The sequence below is a fragment of the Euphorbia lathyris genome, chromosome 5 (assembly GCF_963576675.1).
Source record: "Euphorbia lathyris chromosome 5, ddEupLath1.1, whole genome shotgun sequence".
NCBI classification, from domain to species: Eukaryota; Viridiplantae; Streptophyta; class Magnoliopsida; order Malpighiales; family Euphorbiaceae; genus Euphorbia; species Euphorbia lathyris.
In genome coordinates this window covers 21,595,580-21,615,021 of record NC_088914.1, presented here as the reverse complement: position 1 = coordinate 21,615,021, position 19,442 = coordinate 21,595,580, and the positions used below count along the sequence as shown (strand labels likewise).

Below are 19,442 nucleotides of genomic sequence, written 5' to 3'. Positions count from 1 at the left end.
TGTTTGGGTCCCTTCCAGTCTTGGACTCCCAGTCTAGGCTCAGAGTTGCCCTGGTGTCGGAATGAACGTCTGAACAAGGAGAGTGGCTCTGGACATTCCAGATTTACCCTTTACTCAATATTTTACTATTCACACTCATTGTTCTAATAAAGTAAAGGAGAATCAAACTCAAAGTTACATAGATTTCATAAAAGATAATCCTTTAAAGGAAAATAATTCAAACGATATTTATAGATACATAAACATGGGACCATAGGAAATGAAGTCTCGAATTACCTTAAGATTGAAGCTTAAAACGTTCCAAGACAAGGTGAGGATTGGCAAAATTGGCTTGGTAGTTGAGAAGAAATTCTTTGTAGGAAAAAGATGTAAAAAGTGGAGGATTGGAGGAGGTTAAGAGATGTTTAGCAGGTTCTATAATGGTTTCATAAGTAGGACTGATAAAGAAGGCACCAGAAATCCGATCTTCTCTTGAATTTGTCAAAGCTCTATGTTCTGCACTTCTTACCATATTGTTGCTCATTATCTACAAATCAACCAAATTTTACTCAGCTTCAACTCCAAAGACATTAACATAACAAAAAATCGATCTGAATTTTAAAAATGTTTCGTATTAGCTTTTTGAACTTGTTTAAGGTGATATTTTTAACCCCTTAATACTATTGCGTAACAAGGGGTTACTTTAAACCAGTTCAGGGCTAATAGATCATTTTAAATAACTTCAGTGGATCTATATTGTTGATGTATTAAGTCTTGTATCAATTAACAATCTTCGAAATTAGTAGTAAGTAATATATGCGGGCAAATTACATATGTGTACAACATTTTTTTTATTTCACATTTTGGTGTACAACTTTCAATTTTGCAAATAAAAATATACAACCTTTTGGTGACGTTCCACTAAAATGTACAACCGGTAATTATAACCGGTCAACGTGAAGTCAACGCGCCACTTCAGAAATTTGACCTCCTTACAAGTGAAAAGTTGACCGGTCAACACAAAGTCAACACGCCATGTCAGTAATTTTGACTTTTATGGAGGTCAAATTGCTGGCGTGGCATGTTGACTTCGCGTTGATCGGTCATAATTACCGATTATACACTTTAATGTGAGATCACCAAAAATTTATACAGTTTTGAAAATTTACACCAAAGTGTAAAAATGACAAAAATCATCGTATATATAATTTACCCTAATATATGCAGTTGTTAGCAAATGATGGGGAAAAGAAAGGTAGAAAAGTTACCTGTAATTGATATCCAATGTTGACAAGAAATGAATTAGGAAGAGGTTGAACACTAATCCATTCACCATCTTTGAAGAATTGAAGGCCACCCACTTGATCTTGGAGTAAAATTGTAACAAGACTTGGATCACAATGTGCAGTAAGACCATGGGTTAAACTGGGATCTGGGCATTTTGGGTAATAGTTAACTGAAAATAAGGTGTTTTCACTTATTTCACCCTTAAAATAATCACTTTCAAGTCCTAATCCTTCCCATATTAACTCCAAAATCACTGACCCCAATTTTGTTACTTCTTCTGTATATTTCCCTACAACCTCTCTGCCACACAGTAAAAATAATTTGTCAATTACACCTATGCTTTCACCAATCTTCAAATAAGGGAAAAGCATAAAGGTAAGATAATTTATTTATTCTAATTATTTTCAAATAAGAAAACTCGTGACAAATAAACTTTAAGACGGTCATGTATCCAAGTATCAAAATATCACCACATTTGAGGAAGATAACGTTTTCATCCAAATTAGGTGAAATTTCACTAATTTGGATAGTTTATGAATCAAATGTAATGATGCGGACATCCTAACTGGGATCACTGATCACACGCGCTCTGGCGGATCCTCAGACATCAGACCCACGGAGGTGATACCTAGGAGGGCGGATCACCAGGACATACGAGCGGGGCGGATCTAAGAGTACACAAGGAGGCGAATCAACATCTTCGCCTGGGCGGATCTCGGCTTACTTCCTCCCGAAGTAATTCACCAACAACCCTGACAATCCGTACATGTACCATTGTACTGATTGTCGGGGCGTATCACCTATTTTACCCTTTTCGGATAGCCTTGTTGAAACCCTAGTAAGGGGTAGTCCCTGTCTTTTACTATCATTAGGATGATGTATTTAAACCCTCATTTTTGTAAGGATGAACAGACTTTTATCAATCAAATATCATTCTCTTTGAGAACCTAAGGTTTATACCTTGTTATTGGGATTCACTCCTTCTAGTTTAGCTAGAGAAGAACATCTTTGTTGGTTTACGATTAAAACCTTCATTTATCGATTTCAATCTGTATCAGTTGGTATCAGAGCCGATCGTTTCCTGACCCGAAACTTCTTTTGGCAATGGTTCAACCCCGACAACCGCAAGACTCCATGGAAACCAGTGACCGGAGATATGAGGAGCTGAGGGAGCACCTCACGGAGCAGATCCAGGCCAGCCATGAGCGGCAGAGGCAAACCGACCAACGGTTCCTGGAGCTGGCTACCTCCCTAGAAAACTTCAAACTGGAGGTTCGGGCTCTAATCCGACCAAACATGGGAGGATCAATCCAGAGAAAGGAAGGAGTTCCTGAACAACAGCTTCCACAGATGGATCCTAGGGATCCTGAGGTAAGAAGACCCAACTTTGTCCTTGTGCATAACGCTGATAGTGATAGTGATGACTTTGAGGGTATCGGGAATGATGATACCGTTAGAACTATGAGGGATGTTGGGCCTGTTGACAACAGACGTGTGGATGTTGCTAGAGTATACTCAGGTCTAGGAAACTTTGATAGAGATGATGCCTTTAAGCTAAAAATAGACTTACCGTCTTTTGGAGGCGAACTGGATATAGAGGGATTCTTAGACTGGTTATCAGAAGTGGAACGTTTCTTTGAGTATGTTGGGATTCCTGATGAGAGGAAAGTGCGGCTGGTGGCGTATCGCCTGAAGGGTGGCGCATCAGTTTGGTGGGATCAGATGAGGGAAGAAAGAAGAAGAGGGGGCAGAGATCCGATTCGATCTTGGCTACGGATGAAGGCGATGTTGAGGGAGCGGTTCTTACCGCCGGATTATGAGCAGTATATTTACAGCTCCTACAGGGGATGCTCTCAAGGGACCCGAAGTGTCCATGAGTATACCTCCGAGTTCTTAAGGCTTTCGGCAAGGGCCAACTTGTCTGAAACTGAGAGCCAAAAGACCTCTAGGTATCTAGAAGGGTTGAGATACAACATCCAGGATCGTATTGGCACACAGATGGTGGTTCGGGTACAAGATGCCAGGAATTTAGCCCTCAAGGCTGAGTCGCAACTAACCGGGAGATCCAGGAGATTCGCCACTACTGAGTATAAGCCTGGAGGAAGGGATAACGTGAAATCTTATGACAAAGGCAAGCAGGTGGCGAGTGCCAGTGGGGCCAAGGTCAACAGTGTGGGAAGGGGATCTGTTGGAGATACTATGCCATACAAGAAAGCACCTATACCACCTAAGAGCAATAATCCGTATGCGAGGCCAGCACCTTTTAAATGTTTTCGGTGCAATGAGCCAGGCCATAGATCCAACGAATGTCCTAGGAGGAGAAGCGCCAACATGGTGGAGAGGTATGAAGATGACTATGATGAAGGGGATGAAGTATTTTGTGAACCCTTGGGAGAAGATGATGATGAGGCGGATGAAGAGAGATACGCCATTCATGTGGTACGGCGTTTGTTAGTCTCCAGCCGGATAGAGGGAGATCAAAGGCACCGACTATTCAGGACCCGCTGTCTTGTGAAAGGTGGGCGATGCAATGTGATAATAGATAGTGGGAGCCAAGAGAACATTGTGAGCAGCAGCGCCGTTCAGAAGTTCGGGTTATTGGCGGAGGCGCATCCCGACCCCTATAGAGTGGGGTGGATCAAAAACGTGGGTGAGCTTAGGGTGACCCAGAGATGCAGGGTACCTATTGTGATTGGTGATTACAATGATGAAGTCTGTTGTGATGTGGTCGATATGGATGCCTGCCACCTATTGTTGGGCCGACCCTGGCAGTTTGATAATGATGCCATCCATGCAGGAAGAGAGAACACTTACAGATTTGTGAAGAATGGGGTAAAGTTCGTCCTTACGCCAATGATAAGAGAGCCAAAGGCCGACGAGAAGTCTACCTTGGTAGTCTGTCCTACACACAAATAATTTGTCAGCGAATGTGAAGAGAGCCAGATGGTGTATGTGGTAATGGTTAAGGCGAATCACGAGTCCGCCCAAAGGGGCGAAAGGGAGACGCCAACTGAGGTGACCCACCTACTTAGCGAATATCAAGATTTGTTCCCTAACGAACTGCCGAGTGGGTTACCACCTTTGAGGGACATCCAGCATCATATCGATCTTGTGCCCAGGGCTAGTTTACCAAGCCTCCCCCATTATCGAATGAGTCCAAAGGAAAATGACATCATGAGGCAGAAGGTGGAAGAGCTTATTGAGATGGGATACGTTAGGGAAAGTATGAGTCCATGCGCCATCCCAGCCCTACTTACGCCCAAGAAGGATGGATTTTGGCGGATGTGTGTGGACAGCAGGGCTATTAACAAGATCACTATCAAGTATAAATTCCCTATTCCAAGGTTGGATGATATGCTAGACCAACTTGGCGGATCCCGAGTTTTCTCAAAGATTGATCTCAGGAGTGGTTATCATCAGATACGAATTCGATCTGGGGATGAGTGGAAGACGGCTTTCAAGACCAGAGATGGATTGTATGAGTGGTTAGTAATGCCATTCGGGATGACTAATGCCCCCAGTACATTCATGAGGCTAATGAATCAAGTGCTTCGCCCAGTGATTGGAAAATTTGTAGTTGTGTATTTTGATGACATCCTGATTCATAGTGAGACCTTGGTGGAACATGTGGAGCATTTACAGATAGTGTTTGACCTATTAAGGAAACACCAGCTATACGCCAACACTAAGAAATGTGATTTTGTCATGGAGAGCCTGGTTTTCCTTGGGTTCGTGGTTAGTGGCGATGGGGTCCAAGTTGATGGAGAGAAGGTAAGAGCCATCCGAGAATGGCCTACTCCGAGGAATGTGGGGGACATCAGGAGTTTTCATGGGCTAGCAACCTTTTATCGGCGATTCATTAAAAACTTCAGTTCTATAGTCGCCCCGTTGACGGAATGTTTGAAGAAGGGAAAGGGGTTTGAGTGGGCGGATGCCCAAGAGAAGAGCTTCGCCCTGATCAAGGAAAAGCTGAGTACAGCTGTTAGACGAGGTGCCGCGGCCTAATCTCCCGGGCGGACCGGGGGGTGGATAACCTCATGGCGATGTAAGCGGTGATTGGCGCCGAAAGCCACCAATCGTGGAATCAAGCTGCTCGGCAGGACCGGAGCTCGGAGATATGGAAGAGTCGCCACCCACGAATGGGAAAATGAACACCGATCCCTTGCGGGAGACCGGTGTGAGTTCGGGAAACTTAGGTACGAGTGGGTTATGAACCACCGGCCTCCTACTCAGCATGTTAGGCGATAACGGACTAATCGTATACTTCTTTAAGTTTAAAATTCATTTGAAACCCTTTTCTTTCTCTTTTTAGAAACCGTTTTGAGCATATATTATTGAAAAGCCATATTAGTAAAGAATCACCCATTTACGTTATACATACACAGAGAGGGGGGAGAAAGAAGTGATTTATTACAACCGCATTTAAAGGTCATGTTGTGTGTTTATTCTACACTAACTTATTCCCCCGAAACGAGTTTATTTACATGGTTCGCACATTAATCGCCGTTGGAACGATTTAGGTGCGTTTTAAAACCCCGTTTGATGAGGTTTACCCGAATCGCCGTTGGAACAACTCGAGTATTTGAAAACGTTTGAGATAAAAACCTTTTAATGAGAAAACGTGGTTAAACATACAAGTCAATTTTATTTTGTACAAATCCTTTAAGAAAATGATTCAAAAATTCTATTATTCACAAAGAAAATGATTTTAATTACAATGTTCGCTTAATCCGCCTTTGGAACAGATTAAGGTTTTAAAACGTGGTGTTTTGAAAACGATTTGAACTATTGCAAAAAAAACAACTCTATTTATTTACATTAGAAATCTCTAAAAATTCATTAGTTTAAATGATTAAGTTGAAAAACTCTCTTTTTGTGATTTATTTTCCCCACTTATTTAATGGACTCTCTACCTATTATAATTACATTAATAAACCCATTTAAACTAATATTCACACTCAAATAATACTCATTTGGAACATGGACCCATGAATGGGCCAAAAGAATAAAGAAAATAATTTAGACATATATATATATATACACATTTAAATCAAAAAAGAAGGTATGAAAATAAGAGTTAACACAAAAGAAACTATATGTATATGAAAATAATAGGTACAACACATTTATACAAAAAAAAATGTGAAAATAATAAGTAAATCTTATGAATAAGAAAATAACATTTACCCAAAAATAATTTCATTCAATAATCAACAAAATAACCCAAATATCCCAACACTATATATATATACATAACTAATATAGTTTTAAATACCAAAAATAACGTTTACTAATATCTATCAATTATTTCTCAAAATATCAAATAACTATCATTTAAAACATAGCCTAAATTAATAAAAAGGAAATACATATACATAATTATACTTATATTTAGAAAATAGTATAAAAAAATGGTATACAAATATTATCTAATAATTATATATGCTAAAGGTCCAAAATAATTTGAAAAACATATATTACATAATTATACATATATATATTAAAGATTAAAAGCTTAAAAGTTAGGAAAAAGGGACTGAAATGGCATTTTTTACATTCTAGCAGATTTACCGACGGAAAATCCGTCGGTAAACAGCAATTAGTGACAGAAATGGCAAATTACAGCAGCACTCCAATATTTTCCAGATTTATTCAAAAGCTTTAAATTAAATCTGATTCAATCGTTTTTGATTTCCGAACTACCAAAAATGAGTCGAAAACGGAAGTTCCTAAAACGATGTTTTTATTTTAAAACATTATTTGAAAATTTCTTTTTAAATTAAAAACTTATAATTACAACGTTTTCGATATCCGAACTACCTTTTTATCCAATCACGGTTCGTATTGGGATATCAAAACGAGGTTTTTTATTTTAACACAAAACCGAATTTTATTCAACACGAAACGAAAATTAAATAAATACACTAATTAAATAAAACGTGACAAAATAAATGAATAACTAAATAAATAAAAACTATAACATAAACATAAATAGGAGAAGAAGATAAATAAAATAAAATAAAAGAGAGTCTAGTCCTCGGATAATACCTTAAATTCGGTATCTGACAGTCGAAGCCGATTGATCCCACGAACCACGATCTTCCGTTTTTTTTATCTTTTTTTAGTAAAAATTGAACTTTAGGAAATTTGGAATTTTTGAGAAAAAAAAATATTTTTCTCAAAAAAATTCTCTTTCTCTCTCTAAAAATGTTTAGAGTGAGAAAGGCTCCAAGAAAATCCCCCCCTCTTTTGCATGGGGATCCGTGCCTTTTATAGGCAAACGGGTCCCCGGACCAATGGGCGACGCCCAAAGGAAATTGGGCGTCGCCCATTGGGGTTGGGCGGCCGCCCAACCTTGTGTTGGGCTACCGCCCAACAATCGTTGGGCGAGCGCCCAACCTTCGTCGGGCGTTCGCCCAACGGTCGTTGGGCGTTCGCCCGACGTGGTTGGGCGCCCGCCCGACGACCCTCGGGGCGTGCCTCGCGCCGTCGGGCGTGCGCACCCCGTGGCCGCCGAGCGCGCGTTCCGCGCCGTCGGACGCTCACACGTCGCGGCCGCCTAACGCGCGCTTCGCGCTACCGGACGCGTGCGCTCAGCGGCCCACGAGAGCGCGCACCGTGCCACCGGACCCGGGCATTGCTCGGACGTCGAGAGCGTGCCACTCGCGGTGCGTCCGACGGACGCCGAGCGCACGTCCCGTGCCGCCGATTTTCCTTCGCTTATTATTCTTTATATATTTTTTCAAAACTTCCGGAATCAATCGCTTCAACCGTCTTGTTTTTAGGTTTTCGTCACAGGTCCTCCGACTCGGTGTCTACAGCAGCGCCAGTGTTGGCGTATCCCAATTTCGATAAACTGTTCGAAGTTGAGTGTGATGCTAGTGGAGTTGGGATTGGTGGAGTCTTGATGCAAGAAAAGAGGCCCATTGCATATTTCAGTGAGAAGCTCTGTGAGGCACGGTAAAAGTGGGCCACGTATGATCAAGAGTTTTATGCTGTAGTGAGGGCGTTGAAAGTTTGGGAACATTACTTGGTGGGGAAAGAATTCATCCTCTACACAGACCACCAAGCTCTCAAGTACCTGGGAAGTCAGAAGCAACTTCGAAGCTCCATGCATGCCCGGTGGTCCGCCTTCATAGATAAGTTCCCCTATAAGCTTATCCATAAGGCTGAAAAACAGAACAAGGTGGCGGACGCCTTGAGTAGAAGGGTATCACTAATCAAGACAGTGAACCTGGAGACCGATTGTTTTGAACACATCCGAGGAGAATACTTGGCGGATCCTGATTTTGGCAGTATCTGGGAGAAGTGTCAGCACCAGCATGGGAATGGGGCGTATCACCTGATGGATGAGTATCTCATGAGGGGCAACCAACTTTGCTTACCCTGCACTTCCATCCGCGAGAAGGTTATTCGTGATCTACATGGCGGATCCCTTGGAGGACATTTTGGGCGAGACAAGACATATGAAGCAGTGAGTTCCCGCTATTTCTGGCCTAAGATGAGGAGAGATGTTGCCTACTTAGTAGAACGATGCTATATTTGCCCGACCGCCAAGGGACGCACAACAAATACTGGATTGCAGTTGCCTTTGCCTGTGCCAGAGACCATATGGGAGGATCTGTCCATGGACTTCGTCCTAGGGTTACCCAGAACTCAGAGGGGCATGGATTCCATCTTTGTCGTGGTTGATCGGTTTTCAAAGATGGCTCACTTTATACCTTGTCGAAAAACTAATGATGCCTCAGCGACGGCTAAGCTATTCTTCAAAGAGATTGTCAGACTACATGGTGTACCTAAGAGCATTGTCTCGGATCGTGATACGAAGTTCCTCAGTCACTTCTGGCGAACGTTGTGGGCTATGTTTGATACGTCTCTGAAGTTTAGTACCACCACCCACCATCAAACAGACAGATAGACCGAGGTGGTCAATAGAACTTTGGAAAACTTACTGCGCAGCAAATGTAAGGATAAGCCCAGGATGTGGGATGTGGTGTTAGCTCAAGCTGAGTTCGCCTACAACGGCTCTGTACATTCGGGAACCGGGAGATCCCCATTTGAGGTAGTATACACAAAGACCCCAAATCACGTCCTTGATATAGCCCATCTTCCTAAAGGAAACGTGACTGCCAACCAGCTGGCTAAGGATTATGTACAGATGCACCAAGAGGTAAGAGAGACTCTTGAGGAGAGAAATCAGAAATTAAAGGCTAAGGCGGATGAGCACCGTAGGGACCTACAGTTTGAAGTTGGGGATGAGGTTATGGTCTATTTGGGCAAAGAGAGACTCGCCAACGCCACAAGCAGCAAGCTTCGGCCTAGGAAATACGGGCCATACAAGGTCACTAAGAAGATCAATGCCAATGCCTATCATATAGCATTACCGAATTGGCTTGGTAAAACCTCACCAGCGTTCAACATCTGTGACCTTAGCCCGTGGAAGCCGGATGGTCCTTTGGAGTTCAACACAAACAAATCAGTGTCGAACTCTTTTAAAGAAGGAGAGAATGATGCGGACATCCTAACTGGGATCACTGATCACACGCGCTCTGGCGGATCCTCAGACATCAGACCCACGGAGGTGATACCTAGGAGGGCGGATCACCAGGACATACGAGCGGGGCGGATCTAAGAGTACACAAGGAGGCGAATCAACATCTTCGCCTGGGCGGATCTCGGCTTACTTCCTCCCAAAGTAATTCACCAACAACCTTGACAATCCGTACCTGTACCATTGTACTGATTGTCGGGGCGTATCACCTATTTTACCCTTTTCGGATAGCCTTGTTGAAACCCTAGTAAGGGGTAGTCCCTGTCTTTTACTATCATTAGGATGATGTATTTAAACCCTCATTTTTGTAAGGATGAACAGACTTTTATCAATCAAATATCATTCTCTTTGAGAACCTAAGGTTTATACCTTGTTATTGGGATTCACTCCTTCTAGTTTAGCTAGAGAAGAACATCTTTGTTGGTTTACGATTAAAACCTTCATTTATGGCTTTCAATCGGTATCATGTAATCAAATAATATATCAATGAAAAAAATTTAGATAGATCAAAAATTAAATAACACTTTAAGCTAATTAACAAAGAATAAACATATTTAATCATTTTCAAGATCATTAACATAAATCAAACAATATAGTCATATCAAAAGAAATTGACAAACTATGTAAAATTTGATGACATAAATATCTCTTGTAGATTTCAAACAAAACTTCAATTCGATTCACGGAGAAAACAAAAAACAGAAAGTAGGAGCTGGGATCGAAGGATTGTCTCTTTTTCTAGTTTGCCAACAAAGAGCATGTATCTAAATTTTCCACATGCTTAATTTTTATCCATTAACCTTGAAATATTTGGTTGTGGCTTCGTCTCTGCTTGTAACGTATTTCTATTAATACGAGAACCGACTAATATAATAGATAAAAATTAAAAAACTAATAAGCTATTTACTGTATTATTAATGTTAATTTGGTAAAAGAACCTGTATGTAGGGGGTTTTAGAGGCCATTCTTGAATGTGTTTGTCTAGAGGATGACAATACTGCCTCAAATTTTCACGCCAGAGTCTAATTTTTTGACCTTCATAGCTTAAAACGCTGTCGGTTAGCCTGCAACTTCTAGTTGGATCCTCGGAGTAAAGTGTTGCCTTGTATTCTGCTGGCATCTTAAAGAACTCCTTCAGCACACTGCTTGTGTTTTTTATTAATTCTTCATCTACTCCATGGTTTATTACCTGTTCCTCATTTTGTTAGTTTCTATTTAGTCTAAATTATAACATATTATGGCCTCAAACTTCATTTATTAACATAAAACAAATTTAAAGTTTACCTTACTCTAAGATTAATGTCTAAATCTAAAAATATCAGTTAAAATATTAACAAAATGATGAGAATAAAATGTATTCGGTTATAATTTATACAGAAATTTTCACATGCACCTTAATGAGCAAGTATATTTGCTGATAATTTATGTATCTATGTAATCATTTGGTTTTTTTTTTAATGGACATTTGTTGATTTAGACTAATACTACCGTAATGTAAGTTTAAAGACTACTTATATTAAGCATCCGGTTTTCCATGTCATGTGAAGGTCACATTTGGACATGTGTATTGTGACTCCACTTAATAATTAAAATAGCAAGGCCTTTTATAATATGTGCGGATCGATGTTAGGCATAGTAATATAGTAAAATATATATAGAAGGTTTTTGTTTGACATGGAGAATGGATGCTTTTAATAATTTCCTAAGTTTAAGGATCATAATGTTAGTAATGCTATGCTATAATATAATTAAGGGATCTGTGAATGTATTTTAGCCCAACTTTTAAGACAAAAAAATTGGGTAAAATTACACTCATGGTCCTCAAACTTTGTATTTCATTATGACCTCTCAACTTCCAAACTGAACATTATAGTCTCTTAACTTTGCGATTTACTAATATAATGATTTTTACCGTTGACCAAGTTAAAATAATTGATGATGATCTCAAAATGTAAAAAACAATTATTTAGAACTACATTTCTTATGAACCACCATTTTCGATTTTTCAAATTACTGTTTTTAGACTCTCTTTTAAAATTTCTTATAATATCATTTTCATAAGCTCTGTCACAAAGAGTTGTATGTTAATGGTTATTTTGATCAACCTTAAAATGCAAAGTTCAAAGACCGTAATATTCAATTTTAAAATTCAAGATTCATAATAAAAGTAAGACAAAAGTTTAGAGGTGTAGTTTATCCAAAAACATTAGAAAGTACAAATGTAATTTATAGCTTTCAATTTATTGGAGAACACATTTCAACTTCTCTAAAATTGTCAAAAATTTGTCTAAAATATTGTATAGCTCTGCGATGTGGATTTAAGGGGATTAATAGATCCCTCAAATAAGTTCAGTAGATAAATAGGACATTAAAATAGCAGTTGACTTTTCTGGATACAGTAAGTCTTAATTTATCCATAAAAATATAAATCTGAGATCATTTATGATATCATCTATGAGAAGTTGTAAGAAATTAAATGGAACCTTAATTAAAGTATTGAAAAGATTGAAACCTGGAAAAATCCAAAGTCTTGGCTGGTCTTCAAAATCTGTTGGATAATAGCTGCTCGATCAAGTCCTCCAAGATCAATTAATGGAGTTGAATCGGATACAGAAAATGTAAAATTTCCTGGTCTGAGTTCAGGTGGAAATACATACTCTTTTGGAACAGATTCAACACTGCAGCAGCTTGAAACAAGTTTATCCATGTATGTTTGGAATCTTATAATTTTGACTATAATTTGTTCATATATAGGTTGATGAAACCCAAGAACAAGAACATGGCATCTCAAGGATAAAAGAAAACAGCATCTTCCAGCCGACACAACAAAAGGACTTCTTTAATAGTAAATAAATGACAATTAAGTCAAGTTTTGGAATTGCTTGGAAGCAACATGGACACTAGCTGCCATTATATTTATTTAATTTATTAATTTTAAACATTAATTACTTCTATGCTATTTGACTTTCACAATGCAACAAATTAACCTCAAAAATTACAATTTTTGTTTAAGGGGAAAGTTGAGGGTAGGAGGGAGTGGAAAGCTTTAAAGGTTAGAAATGAGTTTATGATAGACTTTACATAATGCTTTATCTATAGCGTATGATAATATAAGAGTCGTTTCCTTATTGTTATGATAGAGAAAAGGTATTTATTTTGATCCTAAACAAGCAAACAAAGTTTTCAAGCTTGAACTTGAAAGAGTTTTAAAAACCCCAAGGCGAAAAAGAATGGAGCATAACTCTCTTAAAGAAGTACTTTTCAGAATTTCATTAGATAAAAAGATATTTTTTTTTAAAAAAAAATTATGTCAATCAGGATGAATAGTAGTACTTCCACTCAGATGATGTCACGTAATCAAAATCTAAAATTAAGTTGATTACAAAACAAAGGGTAAATAAAGTTAAAGGTTCAAATAACTAAGGACCCGTTTGTTTTCTGTTTGCTGTTTCTGGTTGGAAAAAACTATTTTTCATTGTAAAATGCTAATTTTCAGGTGTAAAAGGTAAATAGAAAGTTACTAACCAAACACCTAAAACTTTCCTCTTTAAAGTAAAAAAATAAACATGAACATGAAGATGAGCAACCAAACACCTTTTAATAATGCATAAAGGAATTAAGTGAGACCCATGAGAATAAAACTTATTCTCTCAAATTCAAAGAAGAGCCAAATAGGAAGGTTGTGGTAATTTTGCCCAGCACAGGTCGGGGAGCGGACTCTTAAGTGAGGTGGACTGCCTTTAGATTTGGGGCAAGTCTTTTTTTGATAGAAATTGGGACGAGACAGAACTAGGGCGGGGTGAGCACCCATGGCCTAAGAACTGTCAAACCCGCAATATATTAATAAAAGAAAAAAGTGAATGTTTGAACAAGAGGAGAGGAAGGAAAACAAACAAAAAGAAGAGGGGAGGAGAAAAGTTTAGAGAAAATTAAGAGAAACGCAAATGTGAAATACTACAAATATCATCATTGATAAACCTGTGGCAAAAATCAGGAGCGGAAGGCCACCAATTGATCATTGAAGAAGAGACTCCAAATTTTGCCAAAGCATCAGCAACTCTATTTTCTTCCCTAAAGATGTGAGAAAAGAGAATATTCATCCTAGAGCAAATACAGAGACAGTGCAACCATTCTTGTCGAATACTCCAAGGAACATCCATGGAACGATGTCTAAGTAGATTAACAACGTACATTGAGTCTGACTCAACCCAAAGTTGATGCCAATTTTTCTCCCAAGCGAGTTTAATTGCGAAAATAGCGGCTCTCAATTCAGCCATATAAGCAAAAGAAGGAGGGGTAGAAAAAGCAAAACAACCTTTGGAAAAACCTCGATAGTTGCGAAAAATACCACCCGCTCCAGCCTCGCCAGGAGTGCCAAAAGTAGAGTCGTCCACATTGACTTTAACCCAGCCTGGAGGAGGTTTAAGCCAGTGGACCGGAATAATGTTGGGAGCAGGAGGTGGCCTAGGAGAAGCAAGAAGTCTGGATAAGATAACAGCATCTCTCCGCGAAGAGCAAAAACCTTTAGAAAAGGCAAAGGACTCGCGAATCATTCGAAATAGTTTGATCTTCGAGTGCTGAATAGAAGGAGAAACTTCCTTAAAGATTGCTTCATTCTGACAATGCCAGATTAACCAGATGCAAGTGATAGCGGCAACACGCCAGATTGTCGACACTTGGGGGCCAAAATGAATGCTACGGAGATTGCTGAAGAAGTGGATGAAATGGGAATGTCGAGGTAAAGAGCAGGCAAAATGAATCTCAATGGCCCTCCAAAGAGAATCTGCAAAAGAACAGGTAATGAATAAATGATTAATGGACTCATCATCCCTGCCATAAAGAACACAGCAAGAGGCAATGGAGAATCCAAGGCGCTGCAGGAGATCGTGAGTCGGAATCCGTCCATGCAAAACTCTCCAAAAAGTAAAGGAGCGAGAATGGGGAGTGTGAGCATTCCAAACAAATTTATACCAGTCCACCAAAGAGGAACTGGGACTGATAACCGAATAGTATTCTTTGGCAGAGAAAATACCCTTTGTAGAGGGTTGCCAAGCGCAGAAATCAATAACATCTCTACCCCTGTGAATAGATTGAATACTGACTTGAACAACCGAAGGAAGATTTCCTAATTCAAGCCACTCTGAATTTACCAAAAAGTCATCAATAGAATTATAGCGCGAACGCTTTTCCTGATGATCGAGACCCAATCTGTCCGCTACCGAAAGAATTATCCACCTATCAGTCCAGAAGTTGAGCTTTGAAGACTGGACAATCCACCAAAAGGTCTGTTCCCAAATGGATGAATAAACAAACTTACAAGAAGACCAAATCGAGGAATGAGCAATGGTAGCTTTAGGCAAACCAGAGACAGCCAGAAATCTAGATTTCATCAGAGAAATAGCAAGACTGGATCCTTGAATTAAATCCCAACACATCTTACCACAAGAGAGCCTGGTTAAAGATTCTAAAGTCCTTAATGCCCAAACCTCCATCCTCCAAACTTTTGCAACAAGTTTGCCAGGGAACCGTGATTAGCTTTCTCTGATCAATACAACCCGTCCAAAGAAAGTTCCTAACACATCTATTGAGCTTTTTCAACAATCCCACTGGCCACTTATAAATCAAGAATGAGTGAACTAGAGATCCAGTAATAGCAGACTCAATTAGAGTTAAACGCCCTGCAAAGGAGAGAGAGCTTCCTTTCCACTTGCTAAATTGAGAGAGAAATTTTTCTGCAAGGTTGCTGAGATGACGAGCCCTAGGAGCTCCAATAAATAGAGGGACTCCTAAGTAACTGAAAGGGAGGGACTCCAAACGGATGCCAAGACAGTGAGCCAGACGAACCCTCCTCGGAGGACTCACCTGAGACCCAAAAAAGACAGCAGATTTGTCCCAACTAACCTGGTGACCGGAGATCTGTACATAGAGTAGGAAGAAATCCTTGAGTGCATACAAGTTGTTCAAGGAAGCCACTCCAAAAATGAGCATGTCATCAGCAAAGAGAAGATGAGAGGGAAAAGAGTTTCCACCAGAATAATACATAGGAGAATAACTACCCTCCCGTACCATTTTAGCAAGCCAACGAGAGAAAAAATCCTCAGCAATGTCAAACAGAAGAGGCGAGAGGGGATCCCCTTGTCTAACCCCTCTAGAACAAGAAAAGTAACCTTTTGGAGAACCATTAATCATCACAGAAATACGAGCAGATGACAGAATGTTAAGGATCCAATCCCTGAAAGTGAGAGAAAAACCAAAGGAATCCAGCACAGCCAAGAGGAAGTTCCAATCTAAAGTATCAAAAGCCTTACGAATATCAATTTTTAAAGCCATGTGTCCACCAAAACGTTTTCTGTCAAGCATATTAACTCCCTTAGAAGCTAAGGCAATGCACTGATGAATGCTTCTACCTTTAAGGAAACCATACTGGTTGGGAGAAACAATCCTTGCAGCAATAACTGCAAAACGATCAGCAAGAATTGTTTAGATGATTTTGAAACCAAAGTTACTCATTACAATTGGACGAAAGTTCTCAATTCTATCAGCTTCAGCAACTTTAGGAATTAGAGCCATAATACTAGAGTTTAAACCAGGCAGGATGCAACCATGATCAAAGAAAGCCTGAACCATATTGCAAACATCCTGTCCAATAATATCCCAAAAGGAACGATAAAAAATTCCCCCAAAACCATCAGGACCAGGGGCACTGTCAGGATCCATGGAAAAGACCGTGTCCTTAATAGTCTCAAAGGAGGGTTTAGAAATTAAATCCTCATTTTCCAAAGAAGTTACTAAGTTGGGAATTACCTCATTAATAGGACAAAGATCAATATGCTCCCTAGAACTTCGAAAGAGATTAGAGAAATATTCAATAACATGATCAAATAATCTTGTCGTGTCAGAAGTAGGACCCTCATCGCCGATCCTTAAATGATTAATGTCGGCCTAAGTCTTTCTAACTCTAGCAGTTCTTTGGAAAAAACTAGTGTTTCTATCCCCCTCTTTAAGCCATTTAACCCGTCTTTGCTCTCTATACATCATCTCCTGCCGAAGAAGTTGTAAATCAAGGTTGGAGTAGGCGGCAGAAACAGCACTACTCAACTCCAGAGTATCACCTTGCTTAGAGATTTGCTTTTGAATATCTGCAAGATGAGCTTCAGCTAGAAGGATATTAGAATCAATTCTGCCAAACACGTTTTTATTGCAGTCCCTGAGAATATGTCTAAGAGTGCGAAGTTTATGACATAATAGTTGAGCAGGAGGAAGAGAGATGTGGGAAGCAGTCCAGTGATTAGCAATTATCCCCTTTAAAGAATCATTAGTGGTCCACATTGCATGGAATCTGAACCTAGCAATCCTAGTTTCCCCAATTCTGCATTGAAGGAGCATCGGGCAATGATCAGAACAATACCTTGCCAAAGCCGTGCAAGAGATAGAGTCCCAAGAATCTAAAAAGCCCTCAGACACTAAAGCTCTATCCAGACGACATTCAACATGAGCCGCTCCATATCGACCATTGGACCAAGTAAACCTCTGACCCAAAGTATCAATATCAATAAGATCACAATCATCAATAAAATTCCTAAATTCCCTACAGGATCCAGCAGCAGGAGGGGAACCAAGTTTCTCATGAGAGCCAGTAATAGCATTGAAATCCCCAAACACCAACCAATTATTATTAGGAAAGGCGCAACTATAAAGAGAAGACCATAACTCCCTTCTTTCCGAAGCCAGATTACTACCATAGACAAAAGAGAACAGAAAAGATTTATCACCCAGCTGGTGTTGAACAGCAACATGTTGTGCATGAGAAGAATGAAGAGAGAGAAGAAGCATCCCTAGTAAGAAGCCAAAGAGTCGGCGAATCCTTATCATTCCAAGCAAATAGAGAAAGACCTAGAGATCTCCAAAACCTATCAGTAGTTTCACTAAAACAAACAAGATGTTCTACAAGACACAAAAAATTAGGACGATGTTGTAGGCACAGAAGCTTCGGGGCTCGTTGAGTGCTATCATTACCGATGCCCCTACAATTCCAATATAACACAATCATTGAAACCGCACAGGTGGCTTGCTATTCCGTTTACCACTGACCTCAAGGGGAATGTTGTTGTCTTTTTGCTTCTTCCTTTTCTGAACTTTAGACCAAGTCTTTTCCTCTGAATTATTAACCACCTGTAAACTGTCGCCGTTTCCTGAATGCTCAATGATTTGTAACTTAGGAATTTCAGAAACCTGAGAATTGGGATGAGAGGTTTGCCAACCCAAGACTCCCAGCTCTTTATCAAATTGATAAGAAGGAAATCCAAGAGTAGGAGAGGCGGGGGTCGTGCCAGAATCAGAGTCAAGAACTGACTCACTAATCTTGACAGAACTATGAAGTACCATCTGTAAGTCGTAGTTATTAGTTTTGTCAGACTCTCCATTGGTAGTAGCCCCTTTAGAGGATTCACCAATATCAATGTGAACTCCTGGCTTCTGTTTCCAAATCCGAGTAACAGACCTACCTCGGGGCTCAGGAGATCCCATCTTCTGCTTCCTATTTCTTTGCTTTAGATCAACTTGCTCTTCACGACGAAGGTTCCTCCTACAAGCTCTAGCAGAATGACCAATGGAATGGAAAATGGAGCGTAAGTCTGGAAGTCTTTCATATTCGAGAGAAATCCAATGCATTGAGGTGTCAGTATCCACCCGTAGCTTATATTGATTCCTTAGAAAGCTCCACATCAATCAAGATACGAGCATAGTGACCCATTTCACCTTCCACAGTATTCTTATCAAAACGAAAGGGCACCCCAATCGCTCTTGCAATGCTTTCCATGATCCGCTTATCCCAGAATTCCCAAGGAAGATTGTAGAATCGGACCCAAACTTGAGCAGAAGTGGATTTGTGAGAGTCCGGGTTAAATCCCGGACTCCAAGGAATGAAACGCATAATCCCCGGCCTAAGAGCAATGGCACCACGACTCCAAACAGATTGGAGAGTCTCTGCAGACGAAAGAATGATGTGGTAAAAACCTCTACCCAGAGAAATCAATTTCCAATTAGGAGAACAACCCCAAATAGTTGAAAGTTTGGCTTTCAAGTCCAGCTGCTTCCAAGGAGATTCCCCTTTAGCAAGAGTGATACGTCCTATAATAGAATGCTTACAAAGATTGAGCCTTTCATTGTAAATATCTTGCTGTATTTTAACGGCTTTAAAACCGCATTCTTCGGATATAAGAGATCGATCCATAGAGGGAGAAACATCCGGAGAAATAGCCGCAGAAGTAGCATTACCAACAAATGTAGCCGCATAGGACCTAGGTCCAGCAGAGGGCTCTGATCTCGAAGGATAGATCCCGGCAATGCATTTTTCAAAAAAAGGGTCTAGAAAAAAGATGAGCAATGGAACAATCCATCTCCATCAGATCTGCTAGAACCGACCAAACAACTAGCCTCACAAGCCCTAGAAAAACAGATCAAGCCAACACAGATCCAAACCCTAACAGAGCTACTTTCTCGATAAAATCACCAATTAGATTATCTTCAACGTTTCACAATCTACTTCATCAATTTCTTTTAATGTTTATAGATTATGAAATGATCTTTTCCTTTTCTTATTAATTTAACATATCAATAAAATAAG

At 39.9% G+C, this 19,442-nt stretch overlaps 1 protein-coding gene across 1 annotated transcript; it reads right to left on the bottom strand.

The window, feature by feature from the left end:
- Positions 1 to 160: 160 nt before the first annotated feature.
- LOC136230915 (protein DOWNY MILDEW RESISTANCE 6-like) lies at positions 161 to 12,652 on the bottom strand. The gene is made up of 4 exons (XM_066020124.1): positions 12,330 to 12,652; positions 10,756 to 11,006; positions 1,248 to 1,566; positions 161 to 526 (listed from the first exon to the last, which is right to left on the bottom strand). Exons 1-4 carry the CDS (start codon positions 12,522 to 12,524, stop codon positions 278 to 280), a joined length of 1,014 nt encoding a protein of 337 aa, XP_065876196.1. The 5' UTR covers positions 12,525 to 12,652; the 3' UTR covers positions 161 to 277.
- Positions 12,653 to 19,442: the final 6,790 nt, after the last annotated feature.